The sequence below is a fragment of the Meriones unguiculatus genome, chromosome 4 (genome assembly GCF_030254825.1).
Source record: "Meriones unguiculatus strain TT.TT164.6M chromosome 4, Bangor_MerUng_6.1, whole genome shotgun sequence".
Lineage (NCBI taxonomy): Eukaryota > Metazoa > Chordata > Mammalia > Rodentia > Muridae > Meriones > Meriones unguiculatus.
The window spans coordinates 87,685,230-87,708,450 of NC_083352.1; the positions used below are offsets into that span (position 1 = coordinate 87,685,230).

The following is a 23,221-nucleotide window of genomic DNA, read 5'->3' on the forward strand; positions in this document are numbered from 1 at the left end:
CCCCCTCATAAACAGCCCTCACTTGTTAACAGGAACGGGGCACAAATGTGAACATTTCTTTAGATAGTAAAGTGGACACACAGGTTCTTGTAACCTGGGGGTAACAGGAAAACACCACTATCTTTTCTACTTAATCACCCTCTTGGGCATGAGGCTCAGCTGGCAAAACAAGTTCACATTTAAATTATTGAAGTTAGTGAGGCAAAAAAAAAAAAAAAAAAAGGCCTTGAGGAAAAACCCTGAATGTAAGTTTGAATTTATTTGTACATTAAATTTAATATATGTGGTGTAAACACACGCTGTCCCCTCAAAACTACCCAATGCAGACTTTCTCCTTATACACTTAAGGCTGTAGCTAGTGTACAGACCCTGCCCAAGCATGAACAAAACCCTTGTTTCAATTCCCAGCACCACACAGACAAGATCTTGCTTACTAGGTACTGACAGATACTTTCTGATACCTGCAACCTTCCAAAGATCTTTAAAAATGACGTTTAATATGGCAACTTTTAATTCTGCATTTAACAGAATATCTGCATGGTTTTAATGACTCAAGCTTTTGTAAAAGTCCAAATACCCTACATATTGTAAGTATTAGCAATTTTAATCATAAAGCCCTGTGAAAGTCAATGCAGTCACTGAAGTAAGCTCTCAGTATAGAAACTCCATCCTTTCTGTGCTCTGAAGAGCTATGCTTTACTTCACAATAGCAGGCATTATCACACTGCCACTCAGCCACAATAAGACAGCAATAAGATTCAGCAGCAATAAGACAAGGCTGAATAACTTAACATATACTAGTTGTCTTAGGAAAAAAGAAACAGTTACTTTTATCAGTCTGCTAAACATCAATGCTCTGTCTTTCACATGATATTTAGAAACTAAGAAAGCCCAGGCAATGAAAAATTGGGAACAGGTGTGAACTGACAGAGGAATGGCATTGCGGGTATGTAATATGTGCAGTGATCCTAGACAAGGACAAACAGAAACTGTGAGATGCGGTCTATCCTGCAGTCTGGGCCTCAAAGGGTCAGTCTGTCAACTGTAAAGCATCCTGGGACAGGAATGCTCCAGAACAGCATTTCCACTCTGCACAGTGACCTGCTTGTTTGTTTTCTAACAAAACACCTTTGCCCAACTCATAAAGCAAAACCAGTGCTTCAGAAGCTGCCCTCAGTGTGAACTCTCCACTGGGGTCTAGAATGTCTCCTTGCACAGACTACACTCTGAAGAAGAGCAAAAGGTTTGTGTTAAGCGGGGCTGCCGTTGCCAGTGCTTTCTCTCTAGCCATAGGCATGGGTGTTACCGCAGCCCTTTCTGTACCTGCTGCAGCTTATGCACCTGTGTTTACAGATGTGACCACCACTGACCTTGCTGAGGAATTATATTTTACCCTGCTGTCGGCTCCTGAACAAGTGCACAAGGTTTTGTGGCGAACAATGCGTTGCATTTTGGAAGGTTTGAAAATGTTCATCCACTCTACGTCAGTCATGTGCCCTGGAGCTTCGATGATGATGTTACTTGGGTGGCAGCACTTGGACTCATACAGGTCACTGTCATTTATACAGGCTTCATTTTGGGTGCAGCATGAAATTTCAGGTGGTTCTGCAGGGTCGTGGCAGTCACCATCCAGCTTTTCTGGCTGTTTGCAGGCAGGGCAGTTGGAAAGGCCCAGAAAAACGTTGATGTCATGCCACTGCTTCTCATCGGGTATTGAGATGGATGTCTCCGAAAGCCGCTTCTCTTCCATCTGAAACTCCACTCCATTGCCTTTTGGTGATTTTGCATGAAGCCTGCATAGTTTAATTTTGCTTTCAGGTTCAGTCTTGATTTTTCCACCCAGAGACCAAGACTTTTGTTTCTCCAGTAAGTCTTTGGTAAATAGAGATGAGAGAGCAATTACACTTTTTTCCCCAAACGAAGTATTAACCTGTAGCTTCTTCTCTTTGCATGCATCACAACAGCTCTTGTCTGACCTATTGTGCTGAGTCAACGTGACCTCAAACTTTTGATCCTTAACCAATGACTTCTTATTTCTCTCTCTCTTAATATCGATTTTTGGGTAGTTATTGTCAAGGTCTGATAAGCACAAGTCTCTGCTACAGTGGCATTACAAAAAAAATAGAAGTTATAAGATAGACTTGATACTATCATCTACTAGTATTACCTCCCTGAAGCTTCATTAGTAGACCTAAGTTCTAATAAAACCCACTAGTTTGACTTTCAGAGCCCAATTTCAGCCCTACCTCCTAACAGGAAATCTTTCTGAGCATCAAGCCTACGTTCCCTCCCCCCTTTCATCCCTTACTCATTGTGTTTACCATCAAAACAAGGCAACAAAGTCAAGACTATTACACAAATGCAGCTGGACCTCTTCCCATGCCTTCCTCTAAAGTTATTCCTAGCGCGGATTCCATCTGTTTGATTTGAGATAGGTTCTCACATTGCATCCCAGGCTGACCTAGAAATTGTGATCTTCCTGAGTACAGGAAATACAGATATACACACTATGCCTGGCTTGTATTTACCAATTCTGATCCCTTAGAAAGCACAGCATTTCCTTCCCATGATGACATGAATTACTTCTTTTTTTTTTTAACTTTATACATAATTTATTGATTGATTTGGGGGGGGTAGGGGAAAATATGGAAGTCAGAGGCCAACTTATGGCAGCTATTTCTCTCCTTCTACTATGTGGGGGATAGGAATTGAACTCAGGTCTTCAGGCTTAGTGGTAAAGACCATTACTCGGGAGCCATTCCACCAGGCATGCATGAACCACTTCCAAGGAGCAAAACTCATTCAGTGTCTCCCAGTGTAGATGAAGTTCAAAGAGGAAAAAGACGTATGTCAAAGACTTGAAAGAGAATACTGAACGGCTCTGGGGTCTGCAGAGGCAGCAATAGAGGGGACACACAGCAACTGAGTGGCAACCGCTGCAGAGGGCATCAGGACAGAGGTGCAGCACAGCACGGTGAACCCTACTGCCAGCTACAGTTACAGACTCTCACAGTCTGACCCTGCAACTACTAGCTCCAGTTTTCCCAGGGAAAAGAGCTGGAGTCACCAGTCATGCCAATCTAGTTCAGACTTCATAGTTCTCTGCAGACTGGGGACTCCCCAATCCCCCCTCTTGTAAAGTACATTGGCTTTAGTTAGGCCTGCCAGCACAGGCCTGTAATCCCAGGAAAGACGAAGGTTGTCATTAGTTTTAAGACCAGCGAGGACAACTTCGTGAGACTATATCACAAAAAGAGAGAGAGAGAGAGAGAGAGAGAGAGAAACACCAGGAGGTGTGGTAGCTCATGCCTTTAATCCCAGCAGGGGCAGGTGGATCTCTGAGAGTTAGAGGCCAACTTGGCCTATAGAGTTAGTTCCAGAACAGCCAAGGGTATACGGAAAAGGGGGGAGGGGAGGGGAAGAGAAGAGGAAGGGGGAAAGAAGGAGAGCAAGAGTGAGCAAGAGAGAGAGAGAGAGAGAGAGAGAGGAAGGAAGGAAGAAGGAAGGGAAAAAAGATGGACTTCAGCTGTATTTTCTTATTTTAGTTTGTTATCTTATTAATTAGTTTGTTCACTTTGTTAGCTGTGGTATTTTATCTGCATTGTCAAACCACTCTTTAAGTGTTTCAGTTTTACAGCATCCCCACAATTCTTATCATAAGTGAGGGAAGGATGCCTCCTATTAACGGGCAAGCAAACCAGAAGATCTGAGCTCCTGCTGTAGCTACTGATGCTACATTTTGCATTATTCTTTGAGGAGGGTACCAAGTCCCATAGATCTTATTCCCTATGGTAAGCCCAGTGCCTAAGTACTGGGAATGTAGCATTAATGAAAGCCTGGCTATCTCTGTAGTGTCTACTGCAGTTCAGAGCCTTCTACCCACAGACATAAAACCTAGTCCATGGTTTTATTGTTAGGTGACTAGTTGACATCTACAGATCACACCTACAATTCTAACATCATGTCCCCCATAGCACTAGGATTATCATAATCATTAGTGTACACCAATTTCTATCCTACTGTACAAGAAACAGCAGCAGATACTGGCTTACATCAAGTACAGAGTAAAACTGACCTAATGAGGAAGTAAAAATCAACACCAATATCGTAAGTTAAGTTTACCTGCATTCCAGAACTTTTGATTCCTCCATCTTTGAGTCATGTATCTGTATTAATTCCTGAGAATTTTCTACATTGAAATTAAGAAACTGCAGGTCACTCTGTTGTTTTACATAAATCTGCCAGAGATATCAACAAATAAATACAATAAAAACAAAACCAAACTGAATTAACAGTTTGGTACTTTGAAATCCTACAACAGACCAGATGGTTTGCTTTGCTGTTTCTGTTTCCTATTCCCAGCATATTCCCACACATCTAGTCTCCTAATAACTAATCCCCACAGCCTAAATATGATGTATGTTTGATATAGTGAAGATCCAGGAGGCATCATTAACAAAATGAACAGGTGCTTGGTGATGGTGGCACTCAGGAGGCAGCAGCAGGCAAACCTCCGTGAGTTCCAGGCCAACCTGGTCTACAAAGCAAGTTCCAGGACTTCCAGGGCTACACAGAGAAACCCTGTCTCAAAAACAAACAAACAAACAATACACAAACACACCAACCCCCACAAAATCAACAGGTAGACAGCTTCCTAATTCCCCAACACTTCCCACCTGTGGTCACAGTGGACGGCTGGGACATACCTGTCTCAGACTGTGCAGCTCTGAATTTGTGCGCTCTTGCTTTGACTTTGCAATATCAAGTAACTCATCTTTCCTCTTTTCTCTCTCAACTGTATAAGGACAAAAATGACTGGACATTTTTCATCAGCAATATCAACACACATTTCTCAGGTTCTAAAGATTTAACAAGTAACACTTTTGTTGTGGTTCTTAAACTTGAAAACTGTAGAATGACTGACTGGGAAGAACTTTAATCTGTGATTCTGACTGGATCCTTCATGAAACAAGAAAATGTAATTAATGCTAAGTCAAAAGGGATTTAAAATATATGCACATGCTTATAGGAAAACATACGCACGCACTCGTGTACACACACGCACGCACGCATGCACACACACACACAAATGAAAGCAAGCCAGGCACAGAAGAAGCACACACCTGTAATCCCATCCAATTGGGAGGCAGAGGTGAGAAACTCAGGAGTTCAAGGCTAGCCTGGGTTACATGAGACCCTGACTCAAAACAAAAACAAACATGATCCTCTTGAAGCCTCTAGACTATTGGGATTATGGTGTCCTACTACCTTTAAAAATTTAACCTTTTCAATTATATGTATGTGAGTGCCTCCATGTATGTATGTGCACCACACACATGCCTTCAGAGCAGAAGAGAGCACCAGATCCCTTGGAATTGTACTTACAGGCAATTGTGAGCTGTTAGCCACCATGTAGGTGCTGGTAATTGAATCTGGGTTCTCTGGAAGAATATTCAGTGCTTTTAACTGCGGAGCCATCTCTCCAGGTCCAGGAATTTATTTTAAACTAGCTGGGTTTGGTGATATGCACCTGTGATCCCAGATACTCCAGAGTCTGACCCAGGAAAATCATTTGAGTCAACAGTTGTAAAAAGAGGGCTGGAGAGATGGCTCAGTGGTTAGGAGTGCTGTCTGCTCTTCCAAAGGACCCAGGTTCAACTCCTAGCACCTACATGGCAGCTCACAACTGTCCATAAGCAGTTCCAGGTGGTCTGACACCCTCACACCAATGCACATAAAATAAAATTAATTATTAAAAAAAGAGTTGTAAAAAGCCTTAGCAACATAGAATGCATTACAAAAATACAAAAAGTTATTTTATAAGATGGGAATATGACTCAGTGGCGGAGTGCTTAATTAACACATTGAAGACCTTAGGTTTGATCCCTACCACCAGCATTGTAGAAAAAGAGTATATAGAAAGAAGATACTGTAAAGGTATAAAAACAAGGTACTACCTGCAAACACACATTAACAGTGTACATAAGAATTGATCTGAAACCAGGTGGTGGTGGGGCACACCTTTAGTCCCAACATTTGGGAGGCAGAGGCAGAAGGATCTCTGAGTTTGAGGCCAGCCTGGTCTACAAAGCAGGTTCCGGGTCAGCCAGGCCTACATAGAGAAACCCTGTCCTGAAAAACAAAAACAAAGAAAAATCAATACCAAGAAATAGAAATGTAATTCTTATTTGGTATCTGACTTAGATACTTAGTATATAGTACTTTAGTTACTGTCTACTGCTGTGAAGAGACACCATGACCACAAAAACTTATAGAAAAAAAGAGTTTATTGGGGGCTTACAATTTCAGAGGATTAGAGTCCATGACCATCATGGTGGGGAGCATAGCAGCAATTGAGATCCTAGATCTTTATTTACAAGTAAGAGATAGAGAAAGGGTTGGATAGATGGTTCAGTGGTTAGGGGTGCTAACAGCTCTTCCAGAGACAAAGTTCAGTTCCCAGCACCCATGTCACACAGTTCATACTTGCCTGTAACTCCAACCCCAGAGGATCTTATGCTGTCTTTTGGCCTCCAGAGCACACATCCACAGATACACACACACACACACACACACACTTAAAAAAAAAAATCTTAGAGCTGGAGAGATGGCTCAAAGGTTAAGAGTACTGGCTGCTCTTGCAGAGGACCTGAGTTCAAATCCTAGCACCCACATGGTGGATCACAACCATCTATGGGATCTGGTGCCCAATTCTGACCTGTAGGCAAACATGCAGGCAGAATACTGTTTGCATAATAAATAAATACACCTTTTTTTTTGTAATGACTTTTTAATTTGCATTGATGTTTGCTTACATGTAAGATGTTTTCCTATGCAAGGGTGTCAGATCCCCTGGAATTGGAGTTACAGACAGTTGTGAGCTTCCATGTGGGTACTGGGAATTGAACCCAGGTCCCCTGGAAGAACAGCTAGTGCTCATAACCACTGAACCATCTCTCTAGTCACCAAATAAATACATTTTAAAAAATACTTTTTTAAAAAAGCAGAGAACGCTTACTAGGAATGACATGCACTCTTGAAAACTCAAATCCTACCCCCAATGACACACCCCCTCCAACAAGACCACACATCCTAATCTGAAACAGTTCTACCAACTGAGCAGCAAGTATTCAAACACATGAGCCTTTGGGGCATATTCTCATTTAAACTAGTATTAAAAATTTCATTGTTCTTGTTTGTTCTGATGCTTTATTTTGATGCTAATTACAGGTACTCAAGATCTGATTACTGCCAGATACACCTATCCTTGTCTTGTAAACCTGCCTAAGACATACCTGATTAGTTGATTAAAGGCCTATACCTGGGCAGGGCAGAACGGGGTAGGTGTGGTTAAGGTTCCCAGGCTTTGGAGGACAGGAGAATCATAGGAAAGAGACAAGAGGAAAGAGAGGAGGAAGGAGGATACCCCAATGGGTTATTGTGAAGAAACCATGTGGGCCGGGAGGAAGGACTCCAGCGTGAAAAGGCCCAGATGAAGAATACAAGCAAGTATCTTGGGATTATGGATAGAAGGTAGTCCAGATGATTAAGGCGGATGGTACTGGATGGGGGCTGGGAGATGGATGGTGGGGTTACTGAGACAGTGTAGGTAAAAATACCTGCCCAGCCCAACAATAAAGCAATTATAAAATTTAACACGTGTCTGTGTCTTATTATTTGTGATAGTGGGTTAAATACTACCACCGTAATAATAATAGGGTTAACAATAAACTTTATATAGCCTAACACTCATTTTTTATTTACTACAACATTTTATATATAATATATATGTGTGTCAAATTAACATATTGTACTTCATAATATATAATTTTTAGTATTATCTATGGTGTTAGAGAGATCAAATATAGGACTGGAGTACGTTTGGACTAATAACAGGTAATATTCTGAATTATGACTCACTTAAAATAAACTTTTGGAGCTGAAGAGATGGCTCAGTGGTTAAGAGCACTGGCTACACTTACTAAGGACCCGGTTCAGCTCCCAGCAACCATATGACAGATCACAACCATCTATAACTCCTGTTCCAGGGGATCTGATGACTCTTTGATACAGGCTCTTGTGTAATTCAGACTGACTTTGACTACCTTATGTAGCCAAGGTAGACCTGGAGCTCCTGATCTTTAGCTTCTATGTCTCAAGGGCTGGGATTATAGGTATGTGCCACCATACCCAGATAAATACTGCATTTTAGAACAACCTATTTCATCTGAAGCAATTGCAGCATAAATGGCCATACTTCCTCAGTCCAGACAGTAGTATACAAAGCTGTTGAGCTGAGGGATCAGAGTAGAGTGAGTCTGTTTATTTTTACAAGTTGGTTACAGAAACCAAAAAGGTAAAGGTGTGCGAATATCTCTGCCTGAGCACAAGACAGCATGGAGGAAGGCAGTCTGGGGTTTGAGTCTGGTTGAAGCTCTACCTTTTACTCACTGTAGCTTGAGGTAAGACTTAATGGGACAAGCCTCCATTCCTATAAGTCAAGACACACTAAAATCATCCTCTTTGCAAACTCCTTATGACCAATTGGTACAAAGAAATGAAACATGTCTCTAAGTTTATGTAAAGAACTTCAACAAGAGGATACAAATTTTTGAACTTCAAAGTAAACTTTAGAACAACTTCCAATATTGAATAAAATGTGTCAAGTTTCTGCCATAGTACTTCCATAGAACATTAAGCACATTAAGAACATAGCACATTAAGCCTTTTAAAATACTTTGTTACTTCACTCATTTTTGTTTCACTGAGTACTGAATCAGGGTCTAGTATATACTAGGTAGGCCCTCGGCTGCTGAGCTACATACATACACTCAATTCTTATTCTTTTACTTACTTCTGTATTTATTTGTTCGTGTACCCAGAGCCTAGAACATGGAGGCTAGGGCTTTACCACTGAGCTCATCCCCAGCCCTCACTTTTTTTCTTTTTAATATATGGTCTCACATAATCCAGGCTGGCCTTAAACAGAATGCTAACCTTGCATTCTTGATCCTTCTGGGATTACAAGTGTGTACCTATACCACCACACACATCTCTTGGTTTTTTTCATTGTTTTGTTGTTGTTGTTTTGTTTGTTTGAGACAGGGTCTTATTATGAAGCTTTGGCTTCTTGGAACTCACTATGTAGACCAGGCTGGCCCCAAACTCACAGAGATCCACCTACTTCTGCCTGCTAGGATTAAAGATGTATGCCATTACACATAGCTATACCTTAGTTTTTGTGAGGCTTGGGAATAAACTCAAGGTATAACAGGCAGGCACTCTACCCTAGCCCTCTGTATTCACTTTTATAATTAAAACATACAAAAACTGGCTGGGCAGTGCTGGCCCAACATTCAGGAGGCAGAGGCAAGAGGATCTCTGTGAGTTTGAGGCCAGCCTGCTATATGGAGTCCAGGACAGCCAGGACTACACAGAGAAACCCTGTCTCAAAAAACCAAACAACAACAAAAAAGTTATTTCCCAAATGGTTTATAGTTTTATTTAACAGGGTTGGGTGTGATGGTACACACCTGTGCGTCTCAGTTCAGGCCAATTTGGGAACTGGTGGTGTAAAGTAGCCTATAAGCTAGACTGCATCCTCTGCCCTTCCCATGTATGTATGTATGTGTGTATGCATATCTTAATATAATATGCAGGTAGTTGAAGGCTTGTATGACATTTACTTTTGGCATATACCTCAGAATACACTAGACAAAAGCAATCATTGTCTCTGTAGCATTTGCTTAGTACTGATTCTCTGTGGCATATAAGTGTCTCAGCCTTAGTGGAATCACATACACGCTGACCCAACTGTAAAGTGACAGATACACTGTATATTTTGTTACACACAATACACAACTAAGACAGAAATCCTAGAAATAATGAACACAGTGACCTCTAGTGGTGAAACTGGCAGTCCTTAAAAAGGAGATTAAAATGGAAGATTCCACTGTATTTGAAAATTCTAAAGGTAATGCTGTGTCTTCCCTTTAAGCTATAGAAATTTATTCTCACCTTAAAACGAGGGGGATTGAAGGCATGAATGACTGGATAAAAAAATGCCCATCTAACTTTCTCTTTGAAAATTTCCCTCTAAATCTGTGATTTTCCTAACACAATAGCTTACCTGAGACCCTACGGAAACCTTGATAGGCAGGGGTATAAACAAGCTCAATGTGTCGCAGTGAGAAGGGAGAGGACATCACCAGTGAAAACCTGAGGTGGGATGGGCAGGGGCAGTGCTGGGAACAGGGTGTGTGATGGAAAAGACTGGGATGATTACACATGAAACTTATTAATGAGGAGAAGTCATGCCTAACTTTCTTACTTTGAGTTACATAAACATAGCATGAGTGTTTTCCCAGCTTAGTAACTATAGGTAATTAATTTGAAAACTGAATGCTGAATTCCTAAAGGTTTTTAGCACTAGAGCTTAAGTCTAGTACTAGGTAAGTACTGTACACACTAGGTTATATACCAGCCTTTGAACTCCTAATTTTTTTCCATAAGATTCTTTTCAAATGATGTTACTTCTGATCCTTTGGCGTCTGCCTCCAAGCTCTGAGATTATGTTATATGCCATCAGGCCCAGCTACTGCTGGGGACTGAACTCACAGCTTTGTGTATTGGGCAGGCATTCGACCAACTGAGCTACACTCCTACTCTGTGGTAAAAGTTCCAGCAGGAATATTGTCTTTTGTCGAGAAGCATAATGACCCACTCAAGCTGGATAAGTATATAGCTCCCCTTTACAGGAAGAAACAGCTATGTGGAGGGAGAATAAAAATGTTAAAACTCAGGCCCAGTCCCTTACTGATTCCTCAAAAGACGGGAAAATATCCAAAAGCCTATTTTGAGGGAGGTGTACATCCTTTAGCCTATGACACAAAGCTGAGGTTACAAACATGCAATTATTCAAATACTTCAATCTATTTCTTTTACCAGTAAAAATCAATTCATCATGTAGACAACTCTTCTCTTGCTTGAGGCGAATGATCTCTTCTCTTTGTTCGTTGTTTTCTGTTGTCTTTTCACTTAGGTCCTCTTCAAAACAGAAGGAAGAAAAATCCTTAAGTAAATACCAGCCTCTGAGGACACACAGACACTACACAAAAGCTGCCTCTGAGGACTCTGTTGGGTCTATAGCCAGTACATGATGGGCCATTCACTATCTCTGGGCTGACTGGTCTCACAGCTCTGGCCTGGCCTTTCTTGCTACAACCCAGGGGACAAAGAGCAATCTCTAACAATAAAAACTCCTATGTCGTTTCTTAGTAAGAAGCCCTCCCTGCTGCATTAAGGATCATTACTGTAAACAACAAAGGCCGCAGTGACACGGTCTTCCCAGTTCCCTACCACTCTCCCTCTTCTTTTCTCTTCTTTCTCTTTCTTTACCTGACTCTCTTTGGGATAAAGAAGAAATAACGGGGGGTTTGCTGCCCATTCTTGGTGAATAGCTTCTGAATCTCTTGGAATTTCCTGAGTGATGAGTATGTCATTTAAAGGGAGCCCTCAGGAAGCTGAGGCAAGAGGATCACAAATTCAAGGCTATCCTAGGGCTATGCTTATGACAAGGCCATGTCTCCAAAATCAAACAAACCCAAATGAAAACAAAAAAGAGACCCTTCCAAATACCACTCCAGTTAGCATCTGGAACCCCACCAGCAAGTCCTAGGGCTGGAACTTTCAGGCCTATTCACCAGCCTCCAAACTAAGGGAAGGCTGAAGACAGAGCACTGGAGACTGAGAGCCCCTGCTACACATGCGTAGAAGGTTCAGGTGGCTCTGCACTTGGAGCCACTTCCATCTGTAGCTCTAGAGTTTCTGTAGAAATGGCAAAGTGCTTCCCTGAGCTGTCTGAGCCTTCCAGCAAATCATAAAGGCAGCACAGGAGGTTGTAAAAACTCTAATTTACTACCAATTGGTATGTAAGGCTCTGGTGGGATTTGGGACTGGTGTCTTAAATGGAAACAACCTAATGGGACATGAACCTATGGGATTTGTCACTAGCTCCAGGTACACAGATAACATCAAAAGCATTAAACTGACTTGAGAATGTACCCAACAAGTATAGGAGAAAGAGAGTTCCTTTTTCTAAGAGGGAAACAAACAAACAAACCCAGAATGTCCTCACTTAAAATCCACTCTAGGCCTTCTGCATTTGCTTTTCCTATCTTATGCCTAGAAGGTTTTCAGTCAGGTTCTGGCTAGTTCTGTCTACAATGCAGTTACAGCTCAAATGCTACCTCTTCAAATTGACTTTCTCAGTCAACCTGGACTAAACAAGTTTCTCGCCCTTGCTCTCTGTTCTAATTCCCATTACCCTACTTTTAAAATGCTTAAATAAATACTGGGCTAATCAAATGCTCAAAATACGTACAACAGACTTCTACTTGAACATTCTGCTTGGCTCACACACACTCAATAAACACTGATAAACCACAGTGTGTCATTGGTACTGTGCTAACTGAAGACGAGACACAGTCTGTTCCCACTACTGCCATGGGGCTTATGAAATGATGGCTTAGTTGACACTACAAATGGAGACAGGACTTATGACCATTGGTGAAGGCATGGTAAGGCCAAGATTATAAAATGCTGAGTCATTTACATTACATTGGTCAAGATAAAAATTTCAGATTTAGGAGGGTGAGGTTGACAGGTAGCCCAGGTTGGCCTTTCAAAAAGAAAAGATGGAATTTAACCACAATTTTGTTATCTTACATCACAAAACTTGTGGCACTAATTCTATATACATGAAAAACAGACACTGCATGTTAGAATCTATAGGCAGGAATAAGGATTAAGGAGACTCTGATAAAAAAATAAATTTCCAAGACAATGTACTACTATATAAAATTGTATTTCCTTACCTTTCAGTTTATTGACTTCAATCCTAAGTGCCTTCAATTTCTGCTTGTAATCTTGTTTTTCTTTCACAATACAAGTCTCTGCTACCTTAGCGTCACGTAAAGCATGCTCTAACAATTTAAATTTACCCGAACAGTCTGAAATGTGATTGACTGCCTCAATAATATCTTTGTCCTAAAAACCAAGAGGAAAGCTGTTAGCTAGATTTTAAATTTCAACTAATCAGTGAGGTTGTTCTTACTTAGACTGTATTATGCAGCAAGTTCCTATCTAAATGCCTTTCAGGTTAACTCAGTTGCTGTAACTCTATGCTAGCACCAAGTGACAAAGGAGTCAGCAGACAGAAAAATAAATTCTTATCTGACCATGGCACTGAAGCAACCACTTCAGTTTAGGTGGCTGCCCTGGAAAACCACCTGCTGCGATGACACCTTACTTTTTCTTGAAAAGTTGAAAAACAGACAATTTTCTTTTAAGACAAAGTCTCTTTACATAGCCCTGGATGTCCTGAACTCAATATAGTAACTGGGCTGGCTTCAAGCTCACGGAGATCCACCTGCCTCTGCCTCTTAATACTGGGATTAAAGGCGTGTGCCACCACATCCAGCAAGAATCAGACAATTTCATAGCCAGGCTAGAGTGTTCAGCAAGTGGCGAGTTGGCAGCTCTTTGATAAGGATGTTATTCTCTGGATCACAGATAAGTCCCGTGAGGGAGAAATCTACTTGCTGAAAGACAATTCTAATCATAATTAATGTATAACCATAAGTAGGGGGAAGTAGCTGTTGGAGATTGGTCTGGTACCCTGTGTACTCAGATGCTGAATCCTGGGCTCTGACATCTGGTTGCAGTTTGGATGTGGGCATTGTCATGTTCAGTGATCAATGTTGTATAAGCTTTGCTCCCCAATTATTTCTGATTGGTTAATAAAGATGCGGACACCCTATAGCTGGGTGAGAGAGGCCATTAGGTGGAACTTCTGTGCCCAGTTCCTGGGTCTCAGGTAGGGACCATGAAAGAAGAAGAGGTAGAGAAAGGACGTGACCATGAATGGAGCAGAAACAGCCCAGGCAGGGCGAAGATGGCAAGTAAATTGGGGCATATGGCTGGGAAATAGCAAAACTAGCATAGTAAGTTAAAATAGATCATATCTGCCTAGTTATAGAGCCTAACCTTATTAATAAATCTATTAACAAATCTCTGTGTCATTTATTTGGGAGCTAGAGCAGGAAAATAGAAAAGGCCCCCCAAACTATAACCTTATCTTTTCAGGTAGCTCAGTGGTAGAGCACTTGCCTAGCATGTGTGAGGTCCCAGGTTCAAGCCTCAGTCTCAGGGACACTTGCTGAAATACCATGATTAACAGGTGTACCTTGCTGAGCACAACCACTGCTACACCACCACCACACATGCTTTCTGGAAAAAAACCATATAAACTCAGAGGACTGATGGGGAGATAAAGGATTGGGGTGAACCACTCAATAGCCAGTGACTGGGCATGGTGGCATACATCTGAAAGCTCAGCATTCTGGAGGCTAAAGGAGAAGGAACAATGAGTCCTAGGCCAGCTTGGGCCACATTAACTTTCAGTCCAGCAGACAAAGCAAAATGCAATCAAAACCAGAGGAGGGCCTAAGGATGTAGCTCGGTAATGGTAGAGTGTGCATGCTTTCTTATTAGAAAGACAGAAGCAGGAACTCCTAAGCTCCTTGTTTAAGGCTGACAGAGACAGAAGGAGTTGTCTCTCTTGTCACTGGTTTAACTGTTTACTATTTTTAAACTGGTCTGATCACAAACTTTTGTTGTTTGTATGATTGTTTTGTTAAATAAAAAAGATTTGTTTATTAATGGTGCTGGGGACTGAACCCAGGGCCTTTTGTTTGCTAGATAAGCATTCTACCACTGAGCTACAAAAATCAAAACCAGAGGAGGGGCTGTTTGTCAGCTGCCTGTTTGTTTGTTTTTTAAGATTTCTTTATTTGGGCTGGAAAGATGGCTCAGCGGTTAAGACACTGGCTGTTCTTCCAGAGGACCTGGGTTCAATTCCCAGCACCCATATGGCAGCTCACAACTGTCTGTAACTCCAGTTCCAGGGCATCTGACACTCTCATACAGACATACATTCAGGCAGAACACCAATGTACATAAAATTAAAAAAAAAATTAAAAAAAAGATTTATTTTATGTATATGAGTACCTTATCTGCATGTACACCCATCTGCCAGAAAAGGGAATCAGATCCTATTATAGGTCATTTCTGAGCCACCATGTGGTTGCTGGGAATTGAACTCAGGTCATCTGAACGAGCAGACAGTGCTCTTAACCACTGAGCCAGCTCTCCAGATACCCCCCCCCCTTTTTTTTTTGGTTTTTCAAGACAGGGTTTCTCTGTGCATCCTTGGCTGTCCTGGACTCGATCTGTAGACCAGGCTGACCTGGAACTCACAGAGATCTGCCTGCCTCTACTTGCCAAGTGCTGGGAGTAAAGGCTTATGCCACCATCACCCAGCTTACTTGTTTTAATAAAAGACTAACAAGTATCTAATAGTCACTATCTTCAGCAGACCTACAGCAGGAAACAGATTTACTGAGGTGAAGTACAGTAGTTTTGGGAGTACCATGTGAACCTGTTTCTTTCATTTTTGGAAGGAAAAGACAAAATGAGTAATGCTGGCAGCTCTATGTTTCTAGGCTAAGGACTCAGGGTAAGATGGAGTGTGTGGGTGAGCTCTGCGAGCTAAGAGGTGTAGTGTTTCAGTTACCTTTAGCTTTATCATGGTAGTGAGGGCCTGTTCTCTAGCTTGCAATTGTCCTACCTGAGCAGAAAGTTCCACTAATGTGCTGCTGAGATTTTCGTTTCTAGCCTACAAAGAAACAACACAGAAATTGAGTCTGTCAACACTTCCTTGATGCTACTAACCACAAACACTCCTTTTTCTATTTTTTAAATTTAATATTTTTAATGAACAAAGTGGGCTAAGTAAGCAATCATCAAGAAGGAATGCAAATACCTATTTCTCTATAACACCAGCTCCCTCTAAAAACTTAAAAATTGTTCTAACACTACTGATTTATATAAGTTATGTTTATAAATATTTTTTTATTTTTTAAGTAAAATTTTATTTTAATTAACTCACAAATAAAACATCACACAGCTGGTTTAAGGAAGCCACTAAAAAAATCTACCCAGTCCCAAATTCTATGCCTTCTCTGACCACAGTTAGGAAAAAGATAATGAACTAATGAAAACTGGATTCTATTAAAGGAAATAGCCTTAGTGAATTCTGTTCATCTTTTTTGAGACAGGATTTCTCTGTGTAGCCTTGGCTGTCCTAGAACTTGCTCTGTAGACCAGGCTGGCCTCACAGAGATCTGCCTGCCTTTGCCTCCCGAGTGCTAGGATTAGAGGCGTGCACCACCACACCTGGCTGCACATCTTTTTTAACATCTAGACTAAAAGAACTTTACACTGGGTTCGGCTCAGTATGCAAATATACATTTGCCCCAATTCTCATATAGAAAGTAAAACACAAAAAGTGAGCCATTACATAAACTGGACTTGGGGTGATAATGAAGTGTCTATATGCATTTACAACAAATAGACCATCATGATGCAGGGCCTCAGAAGTGGGGGAGGCTGTGTGTGTGCATATAGCAAATATGAAAACTCTGTACTTTCCACTCAATTTTGCTGTGACCCTAAAACTGCTCTAAAATATAAAGCTTAGCTGAGCATAGTGGCATGAACTGTAATTAGAGTATTCAGAAGGCTGAGGCAGAAGGATTAAAAGTTTGAGATTAAGCTGGGTGTGGTGGCACATGCCTGTACTCCCAGCACTTAGGAAGGCAGAGGCAGGTGGAACATGTGAGTTCAAGGCCAGCCTGGTCTACAAATCAAGTCCAGGACAGCCAAGGCTACACAGAGAAACCCTGTCTCGAAAAACAAAACAAAAAGTTTGAGATCAGTCTGGGCTACATAATAAGACTATTAAATACATAAATAACAAAGACATAAAATACTGAAAACTAGATCTTACCAATTTTACCCCAAATATGTTACTATGTTCATGCCTGGTTACCATGTTTATATACGTTTGGTGTGGGTGTGTTTATCACATCAGGCAGACTTAGGTTTATCTCAGTACTTCAGAGGGACTGCAGGTGCGACACTAACTAGAGGAGACTTAGGGAGGCATGTTTCAAAATCAAAATTTAAAAACTAAAAATTAAAAAAATAAATGAAAATATAAAGCATTTCCATCTTCAAAGCCCTGGATTTAATCTTCACTGGAAAGGGGAAGAGAAAGCGGAGGAAAAGGAAGGAAGGATAGGGGAAGAATTCAGAATCTAGAAAGCCAAATTTGAAGCTACCAAAACTTAAAGGTTCTTATTTCAGACTTGGAGAAAGATTTTCTGAAGTAACCCATTCCTGGTAAAATGGATAGGGCTTCTAAACCACACAGCAAAACCCTTTATGGACCATGATGAAACTTCACCTCCAGAACAGAACAGTGCTCTGCAGCTAGCCAGAAAGCATGGAGAACACAAAGTTAAGATGGACAGAACACACACACTACACACTTCCACACACACACATACACGCACATCCATTTTTAATGGTGACATTTAAAGTTAATTTTTCTATAACTGAAACCCAGAATTTGGACTAATGAAGTTCATCAAAAATTAAAAGCAACCTCAAGGTCTTCTGAGAGAAGAGCAGAGTGTGTAGCTTTTTGAGCCATTTCCTGAAGCTGTTGCTGAGTCTTCTGAAGAGCTGTCTGACATTCTGTTTGATTGGATTCAAGGATCTTGACCTTTTTCATGAGTGACTTGATTATGTCGGTTCTCTTTTGCAGCTCACCTGAGAGAAATTTCAACCACTGTGTCTGTACTGAGACGTAACAGGCAGCATTTTCAAAATCAGCGTTTATAAAGTAAAGGCGTGTTAGACATCTTAAAAACCTTTTACTGTGAAATGCACAATACCATATGCATTCTAGAAGTAGACACTGGCACCAACTCAGAAGTCATCTGCCTAAAAGAACCTCTCTTAATTTCCACTTTCCAAGCCACTGCCCTCATCTTAGAATAACCACTTTCTTGCTTCCCACCCACTCCTCATGCTAAGGATGGTATGCCAGACACCTGCCCACCAATGAGCTACACTCCAGGGCAACATCCTGCTTCTACTGTTCTTATTCTCCTATCTCTGAATCCACCTGCAAAGCATAATCTGAGCCATCTACAGATGGAATTATACTCAAGAGTTTGTCTCCTCACTTGTAGGATCCTGCGTTTATCGCTAACACTGCTACGTGGCAGCCTATTAAATCATAACACCAACATGCATATATCTGCTCTGCTACCAGTAATTATCTAGGTTGTGTCCACTTTGCACTGTTAAACAGTGCTGCTCTGAATGCACACTCAAATGTGTCTTGGGGCATAACTGCTTTGCTACTCAAAATGTGGTCCTTGAACCTACAACACTGGCATCATTGGGGATACTGCTAGAAATGCACACTCCTAACTCAGGCATGGCAGTGCATATGTGTAACCCAAGGAGCCCAGTACTAGGCAGGTGAAGACAGTAAGACTAGGAGCTCAAGATCATCCTTTGCTACAGAGCAAGTTCAAATTCAGCCTGAACCATGGAATACCCTGGATCAAAATTTAAAAATAAATAAGTAAAAAACAAAGTGCAGAAGAGATGACTCAGCAGTTAGGATCTTATACTGCTCTTGCTGAGGACTCAAGTTTGATTCCTAGTACCTGTACTCAGCAGCTCACAACTGCCTGTAACTCCAGCTCCAGGGGATCAGACTCTGTCACCAGCACTCTCTCAGGCACCAGCACTCACTCATGTGCACATATGCACACACACATCCCACATAATAAAAAAGTAAATAAAGGCTGGAGAGATGGTTCAGTGCTTAAGAGCACTTGTTGCTCTTGCAGACTTAGACTTGGTTCCCAGTACCCATATGGCAGCTCACAACTCCCTGTATTTCCAGTTCCCGGTGATCTAACACCCTCTCCTGGACTCTGAGGGCACATATGTGATGCACGTATATAAATCCAGGCTAAGTACCTACACACATAAAATAAAAATAATAAATTAATCTATTTTAAAAATAAATAAAAACTGGGCATGGTGGCACACGCCTATTATCCCAGCACTCAGGAGTCAAAGGTAGGTGGATTTCTGTGAATTCAAGGCCAGCCTGATCTATAAAGCTAGTCCGGGGCTACACAGAGAAACCCTGTCTCAAAAAACAAAACAATAAAACAATAAAAAATAAGAGATTGCTGAACACGGTGGCTCATACTTTAATCCCAGTGCTTAAGGCATAGTATCTCTCTCTACCTGTCAAGATCTCTGTGAGTTCCAGGCCAGCCTAGGTTACAAAGTGAGTTCCAGGACAGCCAGAGCTACACAAAGAAACTCTGCCTCAAAAATAAATAAATAAATAAATAAATGAAACAACAAAAATAAAAACAACAACAACAAAAGAGGTTAGAGAAGTGGTTCAGGGATTAATAGCACTGGATGCTCTTTCTGATGACCAAAGTTCAAGTCCCATTACCCACACGGTGGCTTACAATCTTAACTCCAGTCCCAGGAGATCCAGCGTCCTCTTCTGGCCTCTCAACACACTTCATGCATGTAGTGTATAGACAAACATGAAGGCAAAAAAACCCATAGACATAAATTAAAAAAAAATTAAATAAAAAAGGCTGCATGGTGCACACCTTTAATCCCAAACACTCTGGAGGCAGAGGCAGGTGGATCTCTGTGAGTTCCAGGACAGGAAAATAACAGAATAAAACCAAAGAAGACTCTTAGTCCTAAATCTATTATATCAGAAACTACTTCTGTGTGTGTGGTGGGGGGTGTTTGCTGGGGATGGAAGCCAGGACTTTAAGAATGTTAAGCATACTTTCCCAATGAGTCATTTTCTTCAGCCCACAATCTGCATTTAGTAAGTTCTTATGGCAACTCAAGTGAGAATTCCTGGAGGTGGAAAGGCTGGGCCATGCTAGAACATCTTCCAGCCTTTGGATCCTTTCTTACAGATATATAAGTTTTCAACTTTACTAGTTACTGTGAAATGATTTCCCCAAGTATCTGGCAACTTATTTCCAACAGCAGCATTAGCCTTCCTGTGGTTGTCTTCCTGTACACGTGCTAAGAAGGCCTGAGCTTCCATGGCTTCCAAGGTTAGAAAACAAGAGACAGATGTTACAGCTGTAGAGCTGGCTCCCTTTACCAACACCTGACAGCCAGTCTAGCAAACATTAAGTGATCTATAATTATGGTTTAACTTGTGTTTCCCTAATGACTAATGAGAATGAGAACCTACTTATATGTTTACTGGCCACTAAGATTTCCTCTTTCCATGAAGAACTTATCAAGTCCTGCTCCTGTATGTGGTGCTAAAGCCTAACAAAGCTCTCTGCATGCTAGAAAAGCACCTCCTCTATTCTGCATACCCAGGGCCAGATCTCGTTTACTTCAAACACTAGATACTGGTGGCTACATACAATGTGTATTATTTAAGAAGCACCTTAGCTGGGCACAGTGGTGCACACCCGAAGTCCCAGCACTTGGGGAGGCAGAGGCAGGTGGATCTTGGTGAGTCTGAGGCCAGGCCAGTCTACAAAGTAAGTTCCGTAACGGCGAAGTCCTATCTCAAAAACAAAAACAAAGACAGGGTCTCACTGGTATCCCTGTCTGTCCTGGCACCCACTATGTAGACCTGGCTTCGAACTCACTCAGATCCACCTGCTTCTACTTCCTCAGTGCTGAGAATAAAGGTATGTGCCACCACATCTGGCTGTTTATGCTACTTAAAGAAATTTAATTACATTTATTGTGTTTGTGCATGTGCTTGTGCACATTTATCACAGTGCCTGTGAAGGTCAGAGGGCAACTTGTGAGAACTGGTTCTCTCCTTCTACCATCAGGCTCTTGGGGATTGAACTATGGTCCTCAGGCCTAGCAGCAAGTGCCTCTACCCACCAAACCAACTTGTGGGCCCTATTTATATTACTTTTAGTAAGCCATCTTTAACCACACACACTCAAGTATATATACATATATACATATACATACACAAATATATACACATATATATATGTATACATACACACATATAGAATTTGTATTTTTGCTTTATTTTACTTGAAATTTTTGAGACAAGGTCTCATGAACCTCAGGCCGACTTCAAATTTACTGTGTAGCCAAGGATGACCTTGAATTTCTGGTCATCTGACCTCTACTGACCAGACTGGTTTTATACGGTGCTTGGGTAGAACCCAATGCTTCATTCATGCTAAGCAAGCACTCTACCAACTGAGCTATGCTCTCAGCACTATTTTACATTTTTCTGAAATTATATTTAGGGAACAAAGCAATGGCACAGTGGTTAAGAGACCTGCTGCTCTTCTAGAGGACCCAGGCTCAATTCCCAGCATAATGGTTTCATGAGCGCCTGTACCTTTAGTCCCAGAGGGGACTCATCACCCTTTTCTGACCTCCTCTGTCATTGCATGTATGTGGTGAGCAGACATACATACACTCATACACATAAAGTACTTTTTAATTATTTATTTATATATGTGACAAGGCTGTGTGTTATAAAAACCAACAGATAATTTGTGAGAGTCAACTCTCTTTCCACTGTGAAGGTACTAGGGACTGAAATTAGGTTAGGCTTAGCTAGAAATACCTTTACCTGCTCAACCATCATGCTATGCCCTCTCTATGCTTTTTTTTGTTGTTGTTGTTTTTGGTTTTTTGAGACAGGGTTTCTCTGTGTAGCTTTGGCTGTCCTGGACTCGCTCTGTATACCAGGCTGACCTTGAGAGATCCACCTGCCTCTGCCTCCCACAGTGCTGTGATTACAGGGGTGCACCATGGTGCCTGGCTCCCCTCTGTGTTTTAATAAATGATTGTGGTGACCCAGGGCTCTGAGCATTCCCTAAGCATTGGGTTATACCTACAGCCATCACTCATGTTAACACTGTGTTTAACTGTAGTTCTGGCCAGCACTTTTCCTGTATTTGAGCACTCTGCCTCTCTTGTGTCTGTACATTTGAGGTGACTGTTTATAAAGTTCCCCCATCATCAGCAGGACTGAATTCCTGGATATCAAGAGCCATATTCTTTACCTCTTCCTTATGAGCCCTTTCAATGCGTCAGCACACAGGCATATACAACAGACGGAGCTACCTGTTTCTGACCTTCTAATTTGCTGCAACGTTCCTCCAAAGTCAACACTTTCTGCCGATCCTCTTCCCATGAAAGAAGTTGTCTCTGATGCACTGCAACCATATCATTGAGTTCTTTATCTCGATCTTTCAGTTCTCCAATGAGCAACTGCAGCTCCTTCCTTTGTTTCTCAATAGTGGAATTATCAACTTCTGATCCGATGTTCTAAACATGGAAGGTGATTCTGAATCAAGATAAAGCCAATACCACACATTGGCCACAATACACTTTCCAAGTAACTATATTCTTTTGTGGCCAACTCTGAATTGTGAAGTTGAGTTTTATCCTCTTTTAAGAACAACACATAGTTATACATGTTTAAAGCAAGTTTAAACCTACCACCCAGGCTGCCTCATACCACATCTTCCATCACACCACACATTCTTAAAGAGTAGGGCCATTCCAAAACTGGCTACACCACAATACACTCATCTTCTGCTTTGGCCCTCCCCACCCTTTTGCTGTCAATCTTCCTGTTCCGGTCAACAATGCTATTCCCTACCTTGCCCTTCTATGTATACACGCACACACACCTGCAGACACCTGTGTGTGCGTGCGTGTGTGTGTGTGTGTGTGTGGTGCTGGAGCTCAAACCCAGAACATTAATGAGCATGTGATTTAACTGAGATGCACTTCCAATCCTTGACCTAGAAATTTTGGAGAAATCAAGGAAAGGTAAATATGAACCAATTATTTTTTTAACAATATTATAATCAATTCTTATCAAAGAATGGAAATTTTAATCTATAAGAAAATAGTTAAGCTAGATGTGATGGTATGTCTTTAAGTCTCAGCACTTCCAGAGGCAGAGATAGGTGGATCTCTATGAGTTCAAGGCCAGTTTGGTCTATATATCAAGTTCCAAGCCAACCAGAACTACTTAGTTAGACCCTGTAGCAATAACAACAAAAATGAAGAAAGGAAAAAAATTAAATTCTAAATATTAACAGACACATTACTGAAATACACTCATTCTATCAAAGGCAATTTAATATTGTCCGAACTCAACATATCTAATTAAAAACAAGGGCAGAGACAATCTGGAGGACTTTGATTCTTAGTACTCACATAG

At 41.3% G+C, this 23,221-nt stretch overlaps 1 protein-coding gene across 7 annotated transcripts in view; it reads right to left on the reverse strand.

The window, feature by feature from the left end:
* Ccdc62 (coiled-coil domain containing 62) overlaps positions 1–23,221 on the reverse strand; it is a 39,451-nt gene that overhangs the window by 13,801 nt on the left and 2,429 nt on the right. For 4 of the 7 annotated variants that reach the window (XM_060382364.1, XM_060382363.1, XM_060382365.1 and 1 more), the window contains 8 exons: positions 22,122–22,314; positions 17,570–17,736; positions 15,635–15,736; positions 12,876–13,047; positions 10,945–11,046; positions 4,707–4,795; positions 4,123–4,238; positions 1,371–2,099 (listed from right to left, as the gene is read on the reverse strand). In XM_060382364.1, coding sequence (XP_060238347.1) covers positions 1,371–2,099; positions 4,123–4,238; positions 4,707–4,795; positions 10,945–11,046; positions 12,876–13,047; positions 15,635–15,736; positions 17,570–17,736; positions 22,122–22,314 — 1,670 coding nt within the window. The remainder of the gene's footprint in view (positions 1–1,370; positions 2,100–4,122; positions 4,239–4,706; positions 4,796–10,944; positions 11,047–12,875; positions 13,048–15,634; positions 15,737–17,569; positions 17,737–22,121; positions 22,315–23,221) is intronic. The other 3 variants (XM_060382368.1, XM_060382366.1, XM_060382367.1) reach the window with 3 other exon arrangements.